The 21,952-nt window shown below is 53.0% G+C and overlaps 2 protein-coding genes across 2 annotated transcripts in view; both read left to right on the top strand.

Annotated features, from left to right (window-relative positions):
- Positions 1 to 2,874: 2,874 nt before the first annotated feature.
- On the top strand, positions 2,875 to 8,570 carry HOXD4 (homeobox D4). The gene is made up of 2 exons (XM_025849777.2): positions 2,875 to 4,505; positions 5,105 to 8,570. The coding sequence occupies exons 1-2, from the start codon at positions 4,070 to 4,072 to the stop codon at positions 5,440 to 5,442; spliced, it is 774 nt and encodes a 257-aa protein (XP_025705562.1). The 5' UTR covers positions 2,875 to 4,069; the 3' UTR covers positions 5,443 to 8,570.
- Positions 5,434 to 21,952, top strand: part of HOXD3 (homeobox D3) — a 26,107-nt gene continuing 9,588 nt past the window's right edge. The window contains exons 1-3 of the mRNA XM_025849722.2: positions 5,434 to 5,537; positions 20,140 to 20,247; positions 20,830 to 21,453. Coding sequence (XP_025705507.1) covers positions 20,913 to 21,453 — 541 coding nt within the window. The 5' untranslated portion in view covers positions 5,434 to 5,537; positions 20,140 to 20,247; positions 20,830 to 20,912. The remainder of the gene's footprint in view (positions 5,538 to 20,139; positions 20,248 to 20,829; positions 21,454 to 21,952) is intronic.

Below are 21,952 nucleotides of genomic sequence, written 5' to 3'. Positions count from 1 at the left end.
TTAAGTGACCCCCGTTTTCATTGCAACAGGTTCGGGGCCGTGAGAGACTGCCGCTGTAAGTACCTTCCCGTTTCTTCCGAACTGCGAAGAGGCGGTATTGGTAACTGGGGAGGTGTTGGCGGAAGGGCCGCGCCAGAAGACTGGGCGGGTGGAAGGGCGGCCGGTGCGAGGCGAGCTCTCTTTGGGAGTGGAGGCTCTAAGTTGTGCTCCTGGATAGATTTTCTGGGGCCTAGTTCACAGTCACCCAACCAAGAGAACACACCGCAGGCTCTCGCCCCTGTCTCCTGGGCCTCTCCAGGCCTCCCCAGCTCGCACAGGTGCAACTCCGCTGCTGCCCTGCGCTTCTGTTAAGAGCTTGCAGCTAATTAGCAGCCCGCCCTATTAACAAGTTTCGGCGAGCATCGCTTATCTGCTCGAACCAGCCTGCTAAACGCCGCATCAACGCGATTCCCCTCCGCAGCCCAGCCTAGCTTAACCCGGTCCAGCCTGGCCCAACCTTCTCTTCTCTTGTTTTGTTTTGTTTTGTTTTTAATAAAGAAGAAAGAAAAACGTAACCCTGTACGGCTGCGGGTATGTGGAGTTGGTCTGCTTCCGGGAAGGGCTGCGAATTCTGAGCTTTAGGTGGAAATCCCTCCCCGCCCCTCCCCCGCCCCAGCCCCAGAGGTTTGGGCTCTGGGCTGGGGACAAGGGCTGAGCAAGGCGGGAGGGATACGACCCTGCTGGTTCACCTCTGCTCCTCTGGAACTGCAGTTCGAGAATTTTCGCGCCAGAGCCGCTAGTGTTGCAGGCAAACGTCGTGGTGGTGGTGGTGGTGGTGGTGGTGGTGGTGGTGGTGGTGGTGGTGGTAGGGCTGCGGTGGGGGGCAGAGATTTTTGGGGACCTGGGCTCAGAAGTTTGGATCTTTCTGAGTTGCCTGTGCCGCGGAAGACAGGTACATTTCTGAGGCGGCCTGTGAAATCTCCAGGAAGAGTATCTCATTAAGGTGATGGTAGTGGCAGAAGAATTAAGGAAGAAACAGTGACGCCTCCCTCACTGCAAAATGGAGATTATTTTAATGGGGATGGAATGTAGGAGGGCGATAGAAGCCAGGCACGCTTGCTCTCTGGTGAGACACCCTTTCTCCAGGCTGGAAGACCCCGCTAGGGCTTGGCTCTGGGCCAGGTTTCTCTGCCCTCCCAGGGTGGGCAGCCTGGTTGACTTCCTGGGGGCTGTGTTCCTCCCCAGAAGTGGAGATTCTGCCCAGTTCATAGTTCCTCTCTATTAATCAGGCTGGCCCAAATGAAACCAGCTCTGGGCTCCAGGCTGGAAAATCTGGTGTCCCCAGGACACCCTGGTTTTGCCCCCTTCCTGCCACTGCCCCTGCTCTGGGTGCTTATCTCTGCCAGTGCTCCTCGCTTGCAAACCCACATTCGGCACCCTGTAGCTGAACACAGCACAAAAAGCCCGAGAGATCAAAAGCATTTGTATGGGCAGTTGAGCGGGAGGTGAATATTTAACGCTTTTGTTCATCAATAACTCGTTGGCTTTGACCTGTCTGAACAAGTGGAGCAGTAAGGTGAAATGCAGGTCACAGCGTCTAACAAATATGAAAATGTGTACCCTCACCCGGGTCCCCACCCAGCCCAGCAGCCTCCCCCAATTTGTGTGGGTAAAGCCTAGGCCCAGTGTCCCCAGGCAGGTGGGTGTGTGGGAGCGCTGGGCATTAGGGGAAGTTGAGGGGGAACCCCCCCCTTGAACAAGGGAATTTGGTGTGGGGCAGCCTCAGACTCTCCTTAGATTTGACACCCAGGAAATACCTACAAAATAGAGAAGCCCTGGAACCAAAGGATGGAGGGGGTGGGGTGGGGAGTGTCCAAAGTGCAGAGTAGAAGCAGGGAGCCAATTTTGCCAGGCTGGGGGACAGAGGAGAGTGTCCCTGCCCTACCCCACCAGATCCAGGATAAGGCTGAAACTAATTTTTGAATGATAAGGGAGAAAATCAAAACAATCAAAAAAAAAATTTTAACACCTCTGGCCTATGGTCAGAGATCCAAAAGCCCCTCTTGAGCCCGGGCATCCTTCTGCCCCTGAAGCCCATCCGGGCCCTGAGTGTGTCTGTGTTCTTCGTGCCCCAAACCGGGGGTTGAGCCCTAGACGGCGCTGAGGCGCTGGGGCGGGTGCAATTCCTGAACTTTTGTACTCTTGTGTGCTGCTGTCGGCAAAGCAGAAATAATGAAACTTTGTGATATGTTTGTAAATGATTTCGAATGACCCCTCGCCCTGCCCTTCACCATTAGCGCGCCGACCCCAGCCCAGGGCAGCTCGGTGCCTGCAAGCAGTGCCTGCCGCGGGGTCTGCAGCAGCGGGACAGAGCGGCCAGCCCGACACAGGGCCCAGGAAGGTAAATGTGAGACTTCTGGGAGAATGAGCTTTGTCAGCCAACCTGGCTTGCCCCCGCACTGGGGAATAAAGAATGGGTGGGGGATATTCCCCTCTTGCGTCGTTTCTTCTGCCACTGAGGGCGTTTGCACCTTTCAGGAAAATACCACTTGATAAGGGGGGGGGTTATCTGGATCTGGAGGGGGGGTAATAAAGCCGCCATTTCCGGGATGGATTATTTTTTTCTTCTTTTCTTGTCTTTCTTTCTTAAGAAGACTGTCCCTTCTCCTTGGCTGCTCAGTCACGCCAGCCCTGGTACAAGAATGGGGAACTCGTTGCTGCAGATTTTCACCAAGCTCTCCAAGCTACCTGAACCCTCTCTGAAAGTTCGAGGAGCTGCGTCGGGCTGGTGATGGCTCCGAGGAAGAGGCCGGGGCTGCCAGCGGTCTGGGTACCCACTCTGGGTGGAACCCGGAGCTAGTAACGTTGTCTATATATACCCTGTAGAACCGAATTTGTGTGGTAGCCACATAGTCACAGATTCGATTCTAGGGGAATATATGGTCGATGCAAAAACTTCACGTTTCTCCGAAATAGCCATAGTCGGAAGCAGAGGCCAGAGGCAGCCGGGCGCCGGTCAGTTTTCTTTCTGTTTTATTACCTTAGACTCCAGGAGGATGGACTGAGCCTGATGCCATAGTGGAGTCTTTGCCTCGAGAAGCCCCGCAGAGGCTCCCATGTAAACTCTTAATTGGTTGCATGAATGTGAGGCCAAAGGGCTAGCTTTTGGGGGACTGGGGAGCAGGGTGGAAGGCCCCCAAACCCCAATTCTGCCCTGAAGGAGTATGAGGTGAGGTCAGAGGGTGCCCAGTGAGGGGGCTCACTGGTCATTGATCGCCATGTGGGAAGAAGGCCATTTAGGACGAAGGAGTGCAGGGTCCTTTGGAGCCCATCTGGGTGACGTGGGGGTGCCATCACCACCTTCCAGGCCCACCCTTCACCTGCATGAGCTGGGGGTGGGGAGGCGGGTAACAGTCTTGCCATACCTGCAAGACCGGCTTGGGCTAGCAACACTCCAGCCTGGGCACTCACAGAAAGCTTGGCAGTTACTCATTGCCTGATTTGATTCAGGCCAGCCAGATTGTTGTAACTTTTGGGTGACCCTGACGAAGACAAAGCCAGGACTCGGCCTTTGTATGGCAGAGTCCCCGCTCCCGCGGGCGGGAGCCCTGCCTGCCTGGGGTACTCCGCCTAACTCAGAGGCTGCCTCACCCACCCGCCTGGTGGTATTCTGCAGCCTGACAGATTTGGGGTTTCATTCCCCCCAATTGAACTGTGCCCATTTTGGGGGGCTGTTTTCAGGTGGGGGTGCGTGGAGAGGGCCCTCGAGGTTAACAAAGTCGGTGGCAGACAAAAGCTGGGATTACCTGCCAGGAATGAGGGTGCTGGGGATTAGAGAACTACATTAACATCTGGTGGGGGCCTTCAAATGTGCCATGGCGAGTCACTTGATTACACGTATGTTATTTAGTTAAATTTGTGAAAATTATGAGATGCTCACCAACCCGGTGATAAACTCGCTCCCTCGCTATTGGCTGGCCTGGTCACATGGCCGCCAACTTTATTCAGTTGACAGCAAGTAGGAGGGCCCTATGGAAGGAGAAAAAAAGACAACACGAGAAAAATTAGTATTTTCTACCTTCTGAAATTAATGGCCATGAGTTCGTATATGGTGAACTCCAAGTATGTGGACCCCAAGTTCCCTCCGTGCGAGGAATATTTGCAGGGCGGCTACCTAGGCGAGCAGGGCGCCGACTACTACGGCGGTGGCGTGCAGGGTGCAGACTTCCAGCCCCCGGGGCTCTACCCACGGCCCGACTTCGGTGAGCAGACCTTCGGAGGCGGTGGCCCTGGGCCCGGCTCCGCGCTGCCCACACGGGGTCACGGGCAAGAAGCCAGTGGCCCCGGCGGCCACTACGGAGCCCCAGGAGAGCCGTGCCCCGCGCCCCCTGCGCCCCCGCCCGCGCCCGTGCCCAGCGCCCGGGCCTGCAGCCAGCCGGGCGGCCCCAAGCAGCCGCCCCCCGGGACGGCACTCAAGCAGCCCGCTGTGGTCTACCCGTGGATGAAGAAGGTGCACGTGAATTCCGGTAAGGCACAGCCCAGCGACCTCTCAGTCCCCACCCCAGCCTGGAGGCCTGGGCCCCTGGGAGGGGGTGCGAGTGGGTGGGGGCGTGTGGGGCTTCAATGGGCGCCGCAATTACTCTCTCCATAAATTTTTATAGCTGAGGGAGCAGGCCGGGACCATGTGGCTGGCTGCTTGGCTGTGGGCGAAAAAGGGGGTGGAGATGGGGGTGGGGTGGGGGAGGACTCCATTTTCAGAGCAGAGGGAACCTGGTAGAGGAGAGGGGGATTTCTAAATGCTTGGGAATTCTGGAGCTGGCGGCCGGGCCGGGGAGATGGGAGCACATTTGGGGATCCCCGCCCGGGAGCCTGGGGGAGTTGCTGGGTGTGAGGGTGGGTGGGAGTGAGCGTGTGTGTGTGTGTGTGTGTGTGTGTGTGCGCGCGCGCGTGTGTGCGTGCGCGGGGCAGGGGGGACGGGAGGGCGGGAGGGAGGAAGGGAGCCGGCTGGGGAGTGTGCGGGGAGGGCCGCGGGGCCTCGGGGCGCGCCAGGAAGTAAGCGGCAGTGGCGAGGGGCCTAACAGTGGCTGGGAGCTGACCTGACCGTGCTGTCTGTTTTGTCTCGCAGTGAACCCCAACTACACTGGCGGGGAGCCCAAGCGATCCCGGACGGCCTACACCCGGCAGCAAGTCCTAGAACTGGAAAAGGAATTTCATTTTAACAGGTATCTGACGCGGCGCCGTCGGATTGAAATTGCTCACACCCTGTGTCTGTCCGAGCGCCAGATCAAGATCTGGTTCCAGAACCGAAGGATGAAGTGGAAAAAAGACCACAAGCTGCCCAACACCAAAGGCAGGTCCTCGTCGTCCTCCTCTTCCTCCTCCTCCTGCTCCTCCTCAGCTGCTCCCGGCCAACATTTGCAGCCGCTGGCCAAGGACCACCACACGGACCTGACCACCTTATAGACGTGGGGACCCCGGGCCCGTTCCTCCCTGCGCTCCCGGCTGAGCCGAAGCTGCGGGGGCAGGCCGGGCTTGCTGTCACCTCCCTGGGCTCTAAGGTACTGTGGGGTGGACCTGGGACACGCAGGCCGCCCTCGGACTAGGTTAGCATCCTGCCCGAGGGCAGCCCCCTCCCTGGAGCGGGATGGGGGTGGCAGGGGGGGCGGGATTCTCTGAGTACATTCTCATATGGCAGGAGCTACTGAGAACATAAACCTTGGTGAGTTATTAAACTTATGAAAACCTCTGCTGTTGGATTTTGAATTTGCAAATGAAGGTTGGATACTTTATCCCAGCGTGAATTTGAACCTCCTCCCCCACCCCACCCCTCCAGGGATCTTTGTGGTTTAATAATGTGGGGGAGTTGAGGCAGAAGGTTGGCCACCCCTGTGCTAGGTGCTTTCAGTGGAAACAGGAGAGCTGGGCCAGGATTTCTGAACTTTCTCGGTTATCTGTATAATTTCCAGTGTGAGAAAAAGTATTTTGCTCCCAGTGGCCCCATGCCCAAAGAAATGAGTTAAGAAGAAAGTGGAAACGGGTTATTTTATGTTTAGATTATATTTGCTTAAGTATTTATTTGTTGGGGGATGGGCAACAGAAATAACTGACATCTTAATGCCAAAAATCTTGAGAGGGTGAAAGGGGCTGAGTTTCAGGGAGGAGAATCAGAGACGCGTGGACTAACTTCTGGCTCTAACCGGCATTTTGAACTCCACCCCCCTCCCCACTCCCCGGAAATGTGTGTTGGGGGCCCTTAACCCTTTTAGAAGGAAGCAAAGGGTCCACTCAGAGTTGAGTTCTTGAAAATATATTTCCATATGTGCTTTTTTCAGCACTGTGCTTACAACTAGTTCTGGGTGATTAAAGAAAAGGGAAAAGAAAGAAACAAATGGTCCAACATTTTTCCTTCTGGGGAAAGAAAACAAAACCTCTATGTTCTGGGTCATGAGATAATGACTGAATTTTCTGTTCCAACTGGATTCCAAATGCTGGATTTCAAATAACCCATAGAGCAGTTTTCTTATAGGAATTGGTGTACGGCCTATATGGGAGAGGGGGTGTGTAGTGGGGAGAAAGTGGGAAAGTAGGGGAATCTTGCTTTAAAAAAGAGAGAGAGAACTAATTGAATCTAGAAGTCCACAAAACTTGGTCTTAGGGGTTCTTTTTTTCCTGAAGTTTTTATTTTTTAAACAGATGTAAGGAAGTTTTTCTCAAGATATGAATTAGAAGCAAAAATTGTAAAAGTATAAAAGTTTCAGGCCCTCTTCCTTGCCTTAAAGAATGGTGGTTTAAGAACAATCACTCTCAAACAACAAGAGTGATGTTCTTCAGTCATTTTTCTTATGCCTTGCCTGAGAAGCGTTCAAAGCTCATTTTTCTAAAATGCTGACCCTTAAGGATAAGGGGGGAAAGAGTCAAAGGTAATCGCCAGAGTTCATATACTCAAATGAAACAAGACTTTGGAAGTTTAAACCCCAAAGCCTCGGGCTCCAAAAAGAAACCCCTGGTTGTAGCTACGGAAAAGTGACAAAAGGGGGTGGGGGGGAAAGGGATGAGCTTGAAAGAGAGATTCAGAACTGGAGCTATTTTTTTTTAGTGCTTCAGAACACTTTAGAAGGTGTGGAGGTAATTTTTTTAAATATATTTAGGTAAATATATTTAGGTGGAGGGAGAAAAAAAGAGTTTTTCTGCACGCATGTTCTTTGGTGTCTCCTGAGAGCTGAGAGCAGGTATTCACTGGAGTCCCTAGGCTGAAATTCCACTTCTCTAAAGTATCTTCCAAGCCTTGGTCTTTTGTATTAGACCCTGGGGACAGCTCTTTGTTCCTCCTTGGGGTGAGCCTGGCTCTCAGACTTGCACATGGCAATACTTGAATATCGCCACGTCGGGATATTAAAGATGGATATTCCTGCATTATTCGCATCATTGTTTCTATGACAAAAAGCAAAGAGTCCATACATAGTCAAGACGTCTTTTTTCTGACGCCCTCACGTTGAGAAGCTGAAAAGGTATTTTACTGAAGTTCGGCTAAATTACAGAATCAGGTTCATCCAGAGGACAAATTTTCTATTCGATTAGCTGTATTTCAGCTGGGAGGACTGACCTCTAAACCCTTAACCTTTTGGACTCTAACTACCCTTCTCTTCTTTTTTTCCCCCTCTAACATGGAGAGCAGTCTTTGGATGTAGCATTTGAAAAGAGCCGCTATGGTTAGGCAAGTTGGAAAGTTGCTAAGATTCTTTCCTAAGGCCCAAATCTGTGAATATATTGAACCTTCTCCTTGGGAGGGGGAAAAAGTATATATTTTCACAACACCCAATTACATATATATTATAGAGTATTATATAGATTTCCCCCTTCCCAGAAGTTCAGGTTATTCACCCCAGCTTCAGACCAAATGCCAAAACTGCATAGCTGCCTTCACCCATGCCCCAGAGGAAAGCCAAGAGGCATGTTTTGATGAAGAAAACCCAAGCTCCTTCTCCAACGTAGCCTCACTACTTTGAAAAGTAACTTAATCAGAGAAACAACTTCTTTGTTTATAAGTCTCAGTTCTCCTCAGTTTCCAGGGATTGTCTTTTGAAATGTTAATGGAGCCTGGATGGCCCAGGGGGCAGCCCTCAACCCCGTGGTCCCAATTGGACCCCAGCGTCCATTTGGGCCCACAGGAGTGGGGCAGGGAAGAAGCAGTGCCTCCCCCCACCCCAACCACCACCACCAAAGGGCAGGGAAGGAAATGAGTTTCCATCTGGGAACGTACTCTGGAGAAACCTAGATGTGGAAAGGAGCAGTGCCCATTTGCTTTTATTTGTTTCCAGTTTGTTCCCCCAAATATGAGCCAGAAGTGTTTGTTTTGGTGTTGTTGTTGTTGTTGTTTTTAAAGCTGTGTTGGGGTCGTGACTGGGGAGGAGTGAAGTGTTTACTGAGGACATTGCTCCTCAGACTCCCATCTCACTTTGTCCATTGCAGCCTTTTGTTGGGAGATGACATTGTCAGTCAGCCCCATGGTGTCTGTTCACACAAGATGCTTTTTTAATAGAATTGACCAATGTTCTGCTGCCACTGATTAAAGTATTATTTATACTAATTGTTGCCTGTAGTTTTGATGTAATTCATTGATCTATATTTGAAATAATAAAAGGTGTAGCGAAATCTCCATCCTGTTTGGTGCCTCCACAGAAGCATTCTTCATTAAGTCTTCTAGAAGCTAACATTCAATATAAACCATTTATTTTATTATTTTCTGCATTGTGCCTGACATGTGAAGGTTAAACTGTGTAAGGGTTAGCAAATCTGTCATTGACCTGTCCCCCACACATACACGCTCCCAATTTGGCCACCATATTTTGTGAGCCTTGGGCAGCCTAAGCTTGGATGCTTAATGCTGCAGGGCATTATTTTTTGAAAGGAAAATAAGTAACTTCCTAGGCCAAAAGGAGGCTCCAGGTTGGCTCTCTGTGTGGCCCCGGTTAGCCCCAGACCCCTTCAGTCTCTCTTTGTTTTGTGGTGGGTGAGAGACTTCCCTGCACGACCCCCCACCCCAACTCTGGAAGAGTGCTGGGTTCTGGGCCAAGCTGGGACTGGCCAGTCAGTGTCTACTAGGACCAGACCCCTCTGGCCTCCAATCTTGGACTCCTACTTTTCCTGTGCTATTCAGCCCCACTGGGGCCTCCAGCACCTGCCCTTCCTTCCCCTGGAGCCCCCTCTGCCCTCCAGACGACAATAAACACTCCCCACTATAAAAAGTGGCGTGCGCTATTTTTTTTTTTCCGCGAGGGCTTTCTCTCGTCTTTGCCTCGCCTTGAAGAGTGGGCCAAGACAGGAGTCCCAAAATAGCTGGGGGGGGGGGGCCTTGCTCGCGACAGGAAATGAGCAGAATGCATAAAATCAGACATGTGTCCTTAATATATGGAAGGGCTCGCCTCAGACGCGTGGACATGTGTATTTATAAGTGTGCAGACAGAAGTTTAAATATTCAGACACATTTTATGATTGTCCTCTGCCCGTCTTCTGGTTAATGGCTCCTCCTGTGCCCACCAATACATCAATACCGCTGTGTGTATTGAATCACCGGCAGGGACGAGGAGGAAGCGAGTCCATAGCCGAGCCCGCTTGAGTACAGTACAGTAAATCGGGACCCTCGGCAGACGGCGCTTCCCGCCCGCCCGCCATGTTGGGGAGCCCTCCCTGCCCCCCGCGCCTGGCTGGGCGGCCGGGGCTCGCCGGCAGCCGGGGGAGGGCCTTTCATAACCCGGAGAATTTTCAAAGTGCGAGGAAGATGATAAGAATAGATTTCTACAAGTCCCGACCACGTGATTGGCGAAATAATTAATTCAGCACGTCCCTTAAGAAACACGGAGTCGTCATTAATCTGCCACGCAAAGGGCTCTCTCCGACTTGGAAAGTGCAGGGATCCCAAGAATATCACCCGCCGAGGGGGGCCGCGCGGCGCCCCCAGCCCTCCACCCTCGGCCCCCAGTGGCGGGCGCGGGAGCGCGGCCAGCAGGTAAATATTTTGGCGACTTTTATTTCTTCGGATTTAAATCCTTAATGAACTTAGCTGTCAGGGCCGCTGACAAATAGTTCCCTTTGCTTCCTGATTTGGAACCGCGCGCCGGCGAGAAGTTGTTAGTGGCTTGGATGGTGACCTTTGGTTCAGCAAAGCTTTGCACTTATGAAAAATTACTGAGAGCGGCCGAGTGTGTGTATGTGAGCGCGAGAGGGGGTGTGTGTGAGCATGTGGGGGTGTGCGAGGGGCGAGGGGCGAGGGGGCGAGGGGGCGAGGGGGCGAGGGGGCGAGGGTGCGTGCGGGCGGCTCCGAAACAACAGGAGTTGTAAAAAACCCGCCCGGCTGGGGGACGCGCCTGGCGCACGCGGGCCGAGGTTGCCCGATCGCCTGTGTCTACCGGGAACAATGGTCGCTGTCACGGCATCTGCTGCCTATTCTTAAACTGGTGAGAAAAGGCCCCGGCCCTCTTTTCAAGCGAGGGTCGTAAATTTTTCTTTGCGTCATAATAGAAGGCTATAAAATCGAGTTGAAATTTTACCCCAGGCAGGTTTTAACCAACAGATAATGATTTCCGAGTTGCTTCTCCCACTCCCCTCCTTTCCCACCCAAGCTCTGCTGCTTCTGTCACCCCCGCAAGGAGTTTCTCCTTCTTTCCCCTTTATCTTTGTATTTTTAATTTGGGCGAAGATCTAAAATAAAGGCACGGGTTAGAAGTCCCTGCCGTTGGAGTGGGAGACCCTGGGGCGAAAGGAAGCCTGCGGCAGGGAAATGCGGGAGAGGCCAGGTCGAGGTGCAAAGGCTGTCTGTCCTGTCGCCTCCCATTCCAGGCTTTTTTCTCCCACCCTCCGCGGAGAGATCTGCGGTCCCACTAGCCACTCCGCTCCCACCCCACCCCACCCCACCCCCAGCTTGCCGGGGGATCTGGGTTGGGGCAGCAGCCGGCATTCTCCTCCTCCAGCTCGCAACTCAGGGCCAGGGCCGGGGAGGAGAGCCTCTTTATTCGCCTCCTTCCCTCCCGTTGGCTTTGAGGATGATTTCCGCTGGCTGGAGCGGGCTGTGTTTGGTAGTTGTTTTGGGATTGTGTGTATGTTTTGATTTCTTTTTTGGTGTGTGTATATTTCCCCGTCAGGACAGAGACAAAGTTTCCTCCGCTATAAATTATACATTCAAACAATAATACATTAATTCAATTATTCAAAGATGACAAATGTTTATGTGCTTTGCAAGTGACTCCGACGCCGATTCCGGGCGCTTTCTCTGAGCTGCTTGCGTTTTTCTCAATGAGAATTGGCTCCCCTCCCACCGCAACCCCACCCACCCCAACCCACCTGAACATCCCCTAGTAGGCCCAGAGAGGAACCCACAAAAGCCTCCCCAGCCCCGCTGGCAGCCCGGCAGCCAACAGCCTCCCAGGTCCTGGGCTTGGCGGGCACCGGCCCGGGCTATTTTATCAGTGTGACAATTGCCCGGGTTGATGTGATAAATCATCGTAAGTAATTCCTGAAAGGGTGCGAGGCTGTTGGGGGCCGGGCGGGGACTGTAAATCTTTCCGGTTTATTGCTCTATGAACATATGCTCCGATTGAAGAAGGCTTAGATCCTTTCCTGGAGACAAATTCCCGCAAATCGGCCCCCCTCTTTGGCAGGAGATTAACACTTGCTGCGGCACGTTGCTTGGCCCTTGGCGGGAGGCTAGGGGGCGGGATCCTCCGGGTGGGGGTGAACTGGGGGCACCTACGGTCCGGCCTCAGGAGGCGTCCCGAGTGGGCCTCTAGCCAGGCCCGGCCAGGTGAACAAAAGGAGGAGCTCCCTGACAGGTCTGGGGGCTCGAGCCTGGGACCTGTCCTCGGGGACTTCCTGTGCCTCCGAAGGGGGGCGGTGAGGAGGACTTTACCCCCTTCTCCCCAGCTCTTCTGGGGCTGCCAAGCACATTCACATTCGCCTTCGCCTGTCGGAGACCTTGCAAGCGGCGACAGGGCATCTGCTCCGTGCCCGATGCTGTTGAGAAGCAGAACTGGCCATGAAAACGAGACTTCGGGGTTGGGGTGGAGATTCCCGCATGGTGCGGGATTCCGGGGTGCAGGGCGGGCCAGGAGAGGGCCATGTGGCTCTTGGCAGGCTAGGACCTGGAGGCTGGCCGCTCACCCTGGCCGGGAGCTTAACTCTTTCTCACACGCAGAATTGTTGGCGTAAATTCCGCCCGACCGCTCGGAGAGTGCTGGGTACAGGTCCCGATGTAGTATTTCTAAACAGAGCCTCCCTTGACTCCCAGATAAGCCCGACTTGGACTGATTTCGCAGGCTCCTCGCCTTCTTGGAGGCGCCGCAGGAAGCGGGAAGCCGCGGCCTGGCAGTCTCCGGGGCATGCGGATCCCGTGGGCCGGGCCCAAGGTTCGGAGGCGCATAGGTCTCGGCAAACAGCGGCTCGGCGCCTCGGCGGCTCCAGATCGCGCCCAACCCGAGTGGAGTGCGCAAGGCGCAGAGAAGGGAGGCCGCTACCGGTCTGGCCTGCTGCTTATGTGCCTTTCCCGACTCTCGGGAGTGGGGACTCCTCCGCTGTGTCTGCGGAACGAGCAGTGGTGAGGGTGGGGGGTGGGAGTGGGGGTGGGGTTTCCCCGGGGTGACCGGCGGGGTCTGGGAGCTGGAGTCACCCACCTTAGGGCCGGAGCCTGCGCTGTGCCACAACTAATTGCCTCGTCCGGGGAGGGGGAGAGAAGCGCGTCCGCCTAGGCGGAGCCTTGCCTGGGTGCGTGCGGATGCGAGGTATCGGGCTCGGCCTGCCGGGGAGCTAAGGGAACCTTGGGCCTCTGATGCTCCACAGCCGCATCCGGAGAGGCCTCTGAGAGGCAGCCTCTAAAATTTCCAATCCTCGGGCCAGTCCGGTGGAAAGCTGGGCCAGGGTCAGAGGTCGTGGGGGGAGAGACTCTCTGCGCCCCCATCCCACTGCCGGCGGCCAGGCTGGGGCTGGGTTGGTCCCGAGCTGCGAGATGGGGGCTTTCTTTCGGCTCCTTGCCCACCCGTGTCTGCTCCGGGGAATGGGCCCAGAGCCCACGCTTCCTGCCCCTCCTCCAAGCCCCCAGGCCTGGCTGCGCTCCGGGGCTGGATGGCGTGAAAGTTTCAGCCTCAATCAGTACAATCTTCCCTCGGGGTCACGTGAACAAATATGCTCGCATTTGAAGGCAGCGTCTGTATTTCCCGACTATGAGGGGGTTTCCGGGGCTCTCTCCAAATCTAGAAAGGGCCACATTCCGAAAGCAAAACAAACCCCGAGCTCTGGGGGGTCTGGGAGGGCTGGGCAGGAACCCAGGAGTGGGTGGGGGCGCGGGTGGCCGCCGCTCTGGGCCTGGGAGCGGACAGGCGGGCTGGTGGACCGACGGGCGCGCAGCGCGGGCGAAGCCAGCTCGGGACTACGAACTCGTTCCTCCTGCGTTTATTGGTAGTTGAACCTCAGCCTGGTTCCGTTCTACCGGGAATTCCGTGTGCTCGGGTATATGGCCGCGTCTGCGAGCGCGCAAGACCAGGGTTGGGACAGTGTTGTCTGCAGACAAAGGGGGAAGGCTAGCTCTGCCCCCCACTGGCGCCCACTCTGAGGCCGAGGACACCAGGTTTATGATAAATTGGGATCCAGGTAAGCAATTGCATGACAAAATGGAAATCTTTGGGCACCGAGCTGCTTGCTGCCCTGAATGGGATACTAAATATGATTTATTTTGTGTAATTTGTGATCTTGATTATTGCCAATTGGTGAGGCAGTCCGCGTATACCTAGATACACTTCTACATATACATCGAGGACGGTGATTAATCGTAAGGAGGTGCGCTTTGTGGGGATGCTCCCCGCCTACCCAAAGGTTAGGAGGACACACTACCTTGCCAGGGTTGGGGGCTGCTGGCTGATGGCATGGTTGGAGAGGGAGGAAGTGGTAGTTTGAGTAGAGGGTCGATGAGGGGGGTCGGGGGCTGGAGGAAGTATTTTGGGGGTATATGTGCAGTTATGAGAATGGGCTGGAAAATGAAATGAATAAAAAGAAACTTTTTTTACACTGTCACTGCCAAAGTAAGATGGAGCGTCATATTAATTCTGTGTCTTGGGCTGCCTGGCTGGGCACAGGCAGGTTGATTTATATGTATTTAAAATAAACTCTGTGACCAGCCAGCTCCCTGCATTGTTCTGGGAGCTAGCTCCACATACGCACGCCTTTATCTCTTGCTGCTGGCTTAATATTTTTTTTTCCTTTAGAGGTTAAAGTGCTACTCAAGCTTCTCCCCCAAATTCAAGAGAACCCCCAAACTACTCAGAAGAGTTTGAGAGGCTCCTCCACATGTCCCCTCACTAATCTGGGTTTTGGCTTCCATGGTGTCAGAGAAAAGATTTAGGGCTCCTGAGTTCTTCTCCCCAAAGAACCGAGGGTGAAAGCTAAATCATATTTTTGGCTTCTGCATCCCTTGCATCCTTTTGTTTACTGGATCCCATGGCTCCTGGCTGGAGGAGGACAGGACAATTCATCCTAGGCTTTTCCGGGGCCAAAGCCCAAGTACGCAGCTCCATAAGTCCAAGAGAGCAGCTCCAGGCTCATGGGAATGCCACACGGCCGGGCCAGACTGGGCCTCTGTGGGGAAGGGTCCCAGAAAGCAAAGAGCAGTCCCTTAGCCTAGGCTGGGACAGGCCCCAGCCAGAGAGGGACAGACTTCCAAGGGCATCGCCATCAAAGGAGAGCAGTAAAGTTGTTTTGTCAATCGCCTGCTCTTGGCTCCATCAGAACTTAAAGTCGCTGGACATTTTTCTTCTGCTGCTGCCTTGGAGCAGCACGCCTGCCAACTTAGTCAGCTGAATCCAATTACTGCGAGCAGCATTTCATTTGGCCCCATGGAGCACTCACTTATAACTTCCCCGAAAATTTCAATAATCCGCACCAAGGCTCCCTATCCTAAAGACTTTTCCCGGGGATGCTGGTGGGGGATGGGGTATAGGGCCGGTTCTGCCTTGGACCAGCTCTTCGTTGACAGCTCGCGGATAGGGCTCCCTCCTGCTCTCCCAGTTTCTGGCTGTGGAAAGGGTACTTGAGCTGATGGCCCAGAGCCAGCCGGGTTAAGCCTGCGATTCTGGCCAAGCAGGAGGCTGATGTTGGGCCTGTGCTGGACGGTGGGTGGGCTGAGCAGGGAACGTGGGAGAAGGCAGCGGGGACTCTGGGTGGCCCAACTTTGTCCCCCTTGGGGTCTTTTTCTTTTTCCCTTCCCAAGCCTCCTGCACCAGAGCACAGGGTGCACAGGGCATCCCAGAGTGCCCGGGAGCACACTTACCCTGTTCCTCCATGGCTGGGAAAACAAAATCTAGCTACAGGCGGCACGGGGTCGGCCCTGGTGGCCTCCCAATTTAGCTCTCTTCTCAGGAAAGATCCTACTTTTAAAGAACCCTCTTTAAAAAAAAATAATAAAACAGTCAAGCAGCAACAGTTGATGTCTGTTCCCGTGAATGTATCATATAAAGTGGCTTCGGGGCTCGCCAGTCAGGTCTGAGGACCTGGGTACAGCGCGCCCCCACTGTGCAGCCCTCCGGGCGGCCCCGGCAGCCTGGGCCCCCTGGGCCTGAGGCTGGCTGGGAAGCCGAAGGCCGGGCATGATATTAGGAGCCCTGCCAGGCCGGGATCTCTCCGAGGCGCTTCCGTTGGGTGTTCATTAAGGGGTGAGTTATTGCCGTGTGAGCCAAAGGTCACTTCAAAGGCTTATGGCTGCGTGCTCTGGTCTTTAGAAGGGACCGGAACGCTTTGTGTGGGGCTTTCTCCTGCGTGGTTTAGTGTTTGCAAACTACTGAGTCGACAAATTGCACAGGGCAGATGCAAGAGGGGGGATTGTGTCTCTCCTTTCGCCTGACCTGCATGGGCACCCGTTAGGCACCCACAGTGGTGGGCAGTTTGGTCTGTTTCTGGGTGAGGGTGGAAGGGATGTTTGTTTCCTGGATGGTTTGCAGCCTAAGCCCTACCCGGGAGTGGATGAGCAGCCCAGGCCGGGAGTGTGGTGGGTACCTACTGGAATAAAATAAATTCAGGGGAACCATTCAAGATACAATGTACAAACCAGGAAATAGAGCCCAGCTCCCTTTCCACTGGGGCTGAGTAGGACAGCCACTGACTAGGATCTACCCAGGCCTATCTACATATCCCTCCCCTTTTTTTCTGGTGCCCTCTGCTGTAGCCTTCCTCCCACCCCAATTCTGCAAGGTCTCTTTTGCTCCTAGGAGGGTGGGCTCAGCTTGGGGGATTAGGGCACCTGGAGCACTTAGAGCCTGGTTGAAGCGTTAGGAGAGAACTAATTCCCGTTGTGCCTTTGACCCACTTGGCCCACCCCCTGCCTGAGGGTTTGGCATTTTCCTCAGGTCGAAGCTCTTCCTTCCCCCATCCCGCCAAAGATTTTGTGTTAAAGTCCGCTCATTCCCTAGAAGCCAACCAAATCTCCTTTCTGCCAGGGAGAAGGCGCCTGGTATGACTGCGGGCAACATATACAATAGTCACATTGATTATGACACCCTTAGAAGGGGTAAAGCCTCTCAACATGTGTGCATAAGAAAGAACTGGCTGCCACTGAGAGTTTTCCATTTTGTTCCAGATCTGCCTCAACAGAATATCAAAAGGAATGCGAAGAACCTAAAAAGAGTTACTGACAAAATTTGAGAACACACACACACACACACACACACACACACAATTGTGGTGAGTAGTGTGATTTAAAAAAAAATAATTTCCACTACATTTCCATCTGTCCTACAACTCAAGGTAGCCATCGCAGGATTCATACATCAAGACATAAAACAAAGGGCGGCTTTGAAGTGGATCACCTCAGTGTGAACTGCTGCCCGTTACATGATAACCGATCATCGGCCTTCAAATTTATGGCGCTTTAATGGGGTGAGCCCAGTGCCTTAAATGCAGGGTGTATTACCTATTGAGTTATCTGGGCTAAATAAGAATGATTTAGAAGGCGCGTCCAGGGCTTCCCATAGGGCAGAAGAGGCTCAGGCTGAGAGATGGAGAGAGCTCGGGCAGAAAGCTGTCCCAGCTCTGCTGCAAATATATCCCCACGGAGAACACCCGAAAAGGAGTGGTTTCGGAATCCCGAAGCAGCAAAGCCAACAGGGAGTAAGAATCGTTGCTATGTTCCAGCGAATTAACGGGGATGCCCAGCAAGAGTCTTGTCCGCCAAAAAGAGATCTGTGGGCTTCTGAGGCCCTGGTTTAGGAAGAAACAGGGAGAGAAGCCAAGGCCAAATGGAACCTTAGAAACATCTGAGAGCCACAGAAACAACCGGCAAACCATCGCCTCCCCCTTCTCTTTCAACTTGCCCCGGCTCTACCGGTCCATAATTTACTACGATTGCCGAGCAAGTCACAGCCCGGCGACTGCCGCCCCCTCCCTCCCCAAGCCCCTCGGTTTTTGCCCCGGCCCCGGCCCCGGCGGGCGGGTGGGCGAGCGAGCGCCGGGCCGGCCTCCGCGCATCCCCGCGAGCCTCCCGGCGTCCCCAGGCAGCGGCGGGCGGCAGGTCTTCGGCCCCCGGCAAGGCTGCGCGCGTGCGGTCCCGCGTCTGGCCGCCCGGCAGAGCTGCTCCGAGAGGCGGGCACTGGCCACTTTATATAATCCCCCTGCTCGCGGGGCGCGGGGCCTGGAAAAGTGCGGAGTAGGGAATTCCTTTGCTGCTCTTCCTCCTACGCGGAGCCTGTTTTCCACTTCTGAAAAGTGCCGGGCCTTGGGAAGTGTTTTTCTTTTCATTCCCTACTGAAGCGTTTACTGCCGCCGTGCTTGCAGTCATAAATTTTGTTACAAACCACAATGACAGGTGCATTGATATGCACCGTGAGAGCTCCAGCTGCTTAATAACCCCGTCCCCTGGCCGCTGTGAGCGCCTTTTATTTATTCGGTATCATATTAGGTATTGATCCCGGGCAGAATTAAGTGCAGTGAGCAAGTATCAGGGTTCAGCGGCTTCAGAGGCGCGGCGGGTGCGGCGGTCCAGCGCGGCCCAGGCGGCGGACGGTGGTCGCTTTGAGGCCGCCTTCCTTCTGGCTGGGGACCGTTCGGCCCCGCATTCCCAGCCTGCGGTTGGGCCTCCAAGCTGAGCTGGGCAACTTCCCGGGACCGCGAGAAAGGTCGAGCCAGACCCCGTTTAGCGCCCCTACCCTAGAAGGGGCCAGGGGTTGTGCCGGCGGGGTCTGGGGAGGCTGCCCCGGCCGGTGCCCCGGGGGGTTGAGGGGAGGAGGCATGAGAGAAAAGGGCAGCTGAGGACTTCGAATACCGCCCCTCCCCCTACACGGGCTAGTCTTCACCCCAAGGCATTTGGGTTCCGGAGCAAAAATGAGCAGAGATACCAAAGGGCGAAAAAAGAAAGCTTTAAAAAAAAAAGGGGGGGGGTGATCGAAAAGATGAGCCACTGAACAGTTGACCATTGTCCAAGTGATTTATGACCCATTCCTGCTTTTTAGGTTCAAGCAGAGTTCACAAGGAGTAGGGATTTCTGGAAAGAAATAACCTTTTTTTTTTTTTAAACCAGTTTTGTAACAATATTCTCGGGTTCTGTTTTAGGAGAGTTGGTTTCTCTGGGGCATTATAATATGGATGTGGGGGGAGGCTGCAAAGCCCTTTCTGGTGAGGAGAGGGCCACTGGCCTTGCTTCTGGGGCAGTAGACATTGGGGTGGTGGCTCATCATTGAGTGGGCCTTGAAATTCCTTAAGACAATGAAAACAGATGCAGGAGAACAAGCGCTGGGGTTTTTCATGAAGCTGCCAAGTATTTACACTTTTGAGACCCAGTACACGGAGCTTCTTCCAGGAATATGCCATAGGAACAAATATATATGTAAAGCCATCTGTTTCAAAGATGTGGTCAGTTTCTAAAGAAGCTATTTTAATGTGATTTGTCCACCTATTGAGATAAACTTGGTCAACCTGGGAGGTAAGGGGGGGGGTTACTTTGCTTCCACAGTTGTAAACGAAATGACAGAAGCAGCAGTGAGTTCTGGTGGTCTGAGAGTCAAATGTGACCATTTTGACATCCAGAGGGTCCACGGATTAAGACTGGAACCGGCATCCCAGAAAAGTCCAGAAACAACTAAACCCGGAGTACCCGGTCCTTTGGCTTGGGAGCAAACACATAAATGTTAGTCACAGGATGAGGGTGTAACTTTCCATTTGATATTCAGGAACTTTAATAGTCAGAGGATGATATAGAAAATGAATGAAAAAGAAAGATTAAGACCAGCTTTGCTTAGGTAGATATCTTAACTGCATACATTTAAGGACAATAATAGAAACAATTCCTAAAACACATCCTGGTATTCTATTATCCCATTGAAAAGGGCCTGTGTCTTATCAAGATAAATGCCAGATTCACTTATATTTTAAAACAAAATGGCCAACAGTACTACCAAACAAAGGCTAATATGAAGAATTTTAAAAATTGGGCTCTTTGGTGAAAGTGGAGGATAAATGAGGGAAGGGAGGAGTGGTTTTGATCCTAGTGGTCAAATCCATTAGGCCACATAAGTTGTCTAGACAATGTGGTCCATCATGATGACCATGATGGAAGCCCAGGGAGTTTTGAGGAAGGAAAGTTGCCTGAAAGAGGAGATCAAGAATTAAGACCAGGGAGCTGACCTATGAGTTTTCTTTATCAAGCAGACAAAAGTGGTTGAATGGTATTAGTTATACTTTAACTCCTTAGGAGCCTTTCAGGAGAAGGGGGTGGAGTGGGTGAGAAGGAAAACCCCCATCAAGAATCAGAGGACACAAAGGGATAGAATTTTTCTTATTTTTTTTTTCTTCTTATTCTAATTCTGGGTCCATTCATCATGGCAGAAGAAGTTCTCTCATTGGTTGTGGAGTGGGTGGAGGTGGGGTGCCATGGATGATCCAGAGCAGAGGTCAATAATAATATATATTTACACAATAGATGCAGGGTAAAAATGATAAAGTTATAATATAAAGCATTCTATGTTCACCCATGCTCCATGCATTCAAATTCTAAATCTCTTCACCCTTTCTAGTATCCATTTAATAGTAGTGTAGGACAAAGTGAGGACTAGAAAAATGTAGTTGAAAGAGAAAAAACATTTTCTAACCTGAAAATAAGTTTGGGAGTCTAAGTGTTCTTGGTTTTTTATCTCCTAGTACATTTCACAGTGCTGACCCACAGAGTTCACTGGGCGCATTCTCACCCTGTCACTGGAAAGTGGACTACCGGGGTCTTCATGAAAGATGCTGTGATTTTGAAACCAGGTGGGGGAGATACTTTTTTTTTCTTCTTCTTCTTTTTGAGAGTTCTGGCTGTTCTGAGTGTGTTATAGAGCTTTCTTTTTTCATGAACACCCTGGGGTGTCCCAAAGATTGACTGATTGTTCCATCCACTCACTCATTCAACAAGCATTTACTGCACTTAACTACAGGCAGGGCACTGGGCTGGGTGTTAGGAATATATAGAAGAATAAGACACAGTCCTTGCCTGCAAGGAGCTCAAAGTCCAGTGGGAGAATCAGCCATCAAAATGTATGAGGCCATAAGTGCTTTTCTATGCCATTTCAAAAGCTAAATTGACAGTCTTGAAGAAAGAAAATAGTGTCTGGGCGGGGAGGAAGCCCCTTCTATTGGATGGACACTTGAGCTCAAGAGAAGGAAAGGCTTTTCTTATGTTTATGAGAAATTTCTTCAGACTTTTCCAAGGGTTCAAATAAGTTGAACTTCATAAAATCTCAGCTCCTCCCCCTAGGAAGTGGGTGGGCAGCAAAGACCACGCTAGACCTTCTATATTGACTGTCTTGTCAGTTACAGTCCCTCTGGGGCTTTCACTTTTCTTCCCCACAGGTCACCTGGAGCCTGGGGCCACCCCAGCCCTCTCAGGGTTCAGCAGACCTCGGAGGTGGTGGTGAAAGAGACAGTGGTGGTCAATGTTATTTGAGCCGGGTCAGCAGGCCCTGGAACTTCCTGAGTGCACGATGCAGAAGGCTGCTTACTATGAAAACCCAGGACTCTTCGGAGGCTATGGCTACAGCAAAGCCACCGACACTTACGGCTATGGCACCCCCCATCAGCCTTACCCACCCCCCGCTGCTGCCAACTCCCTGGACACTGATTACCCGGGCTCTGCCTGTTCCATCCAGAGTTCGGCACCTCTGAGAGCCCCAGCCCACAAAGGAACTGAACTCAATGGCAGCTGTATGCGGCCCGGCACTGGGAACAGCCAGGGTGGGGGCGGTGGCAGCCAGCCTCCTGGCCTGAACTCAGAGAGGCAGCCACCACAGCCCCCTCCTCCACCACCAGCCTTGCCCCCATCCTCGCCCACCAATCCTGGAGGTGGAGTGCCTGCCAAGAAGGCCAAGGGTGGGCCCAATGCTTCTGGCTCCTCAGCCACCATCAGCAAGCAGATCTTCCCTTGGATGAAAGAGTCCCGACAGAACTCCAAGCAGAAGAACAGCTGTGCCACTGCAGGTAGCACTCTGAGGGGGCTCATCCTGGGCTAAGTCCCCCAGAATGACCCCAAGAAGCTAGCTCACCTAGGAAGCAAGAGACTCAGGGCGAGAAGTGCAGCTTTGGAGGCCATAGGTCTACACTTCTACTCATGCCGAAATGGCCTTTCTTTTCAGTGTCCCTGATTGAAGCCATACCCTTACAGGGACAGGGTGCTCCGTTCCAGGCTGCTGGTGCCATTGCTGGACAAGTCCCACAGTTATGAATAGATAGCCTTCTCTTATATTGACCTAATGTTTGCTTTCTTGGGCTGCTGGTCATAACTCAGCTCCTTCTTCCATCCGACAGCTCTCCAAAACTTGATTCTCCAAGCATGGGTTCTTATGTAGCCCATATCACACAAATCCCACTCCCTTAAATTAATAAAAACTAAAGTCTGTGGAGTGTTAACATGGTTCCATGTTAACAACCAGGCTAAATGCTTTACAAGCATTATCTAATTTAATTTTCCAAAGAACCC

Source organism: Callorhinus ursinus, unplaced genomic scaffold, assembly GCF_003265705.2.
Source record: "Callorhinus ursinus isolate GAN/ISIS: 27379988/994484 unplaced genomic scaffold, GSC_fseal_2.0 scaffold2, whole genome shotgun sequence".
Classification (NCBI taxonomy): Eukaryota; Metazoa; Chordata; class Mammalia; order Carnivora; family Otariidae; genus Callorhinus; species Callorhinus ursinus.
The sequence above is the reverse complement of the archived record's forward strand: the minus strand, read 5'-3'. Positions and strand labels throughout refer to the sequence as shown.

Coding starts and splice junctions, on each gene's coding strand:
- HOXD4 (XM_025849777.2), top strand. CDS start 4,070: ATGGCCATGAGTTCGTATATGGTGAACTCCAAGTATGTGGACCCCAAG. Junction 4,506..5,104: donor GAAGGTGCACGTGAATTCCG/GTAAGGCACAGC, acceptor TTTGTCTCGCAG/TGAACCCCAACTACACTGGC.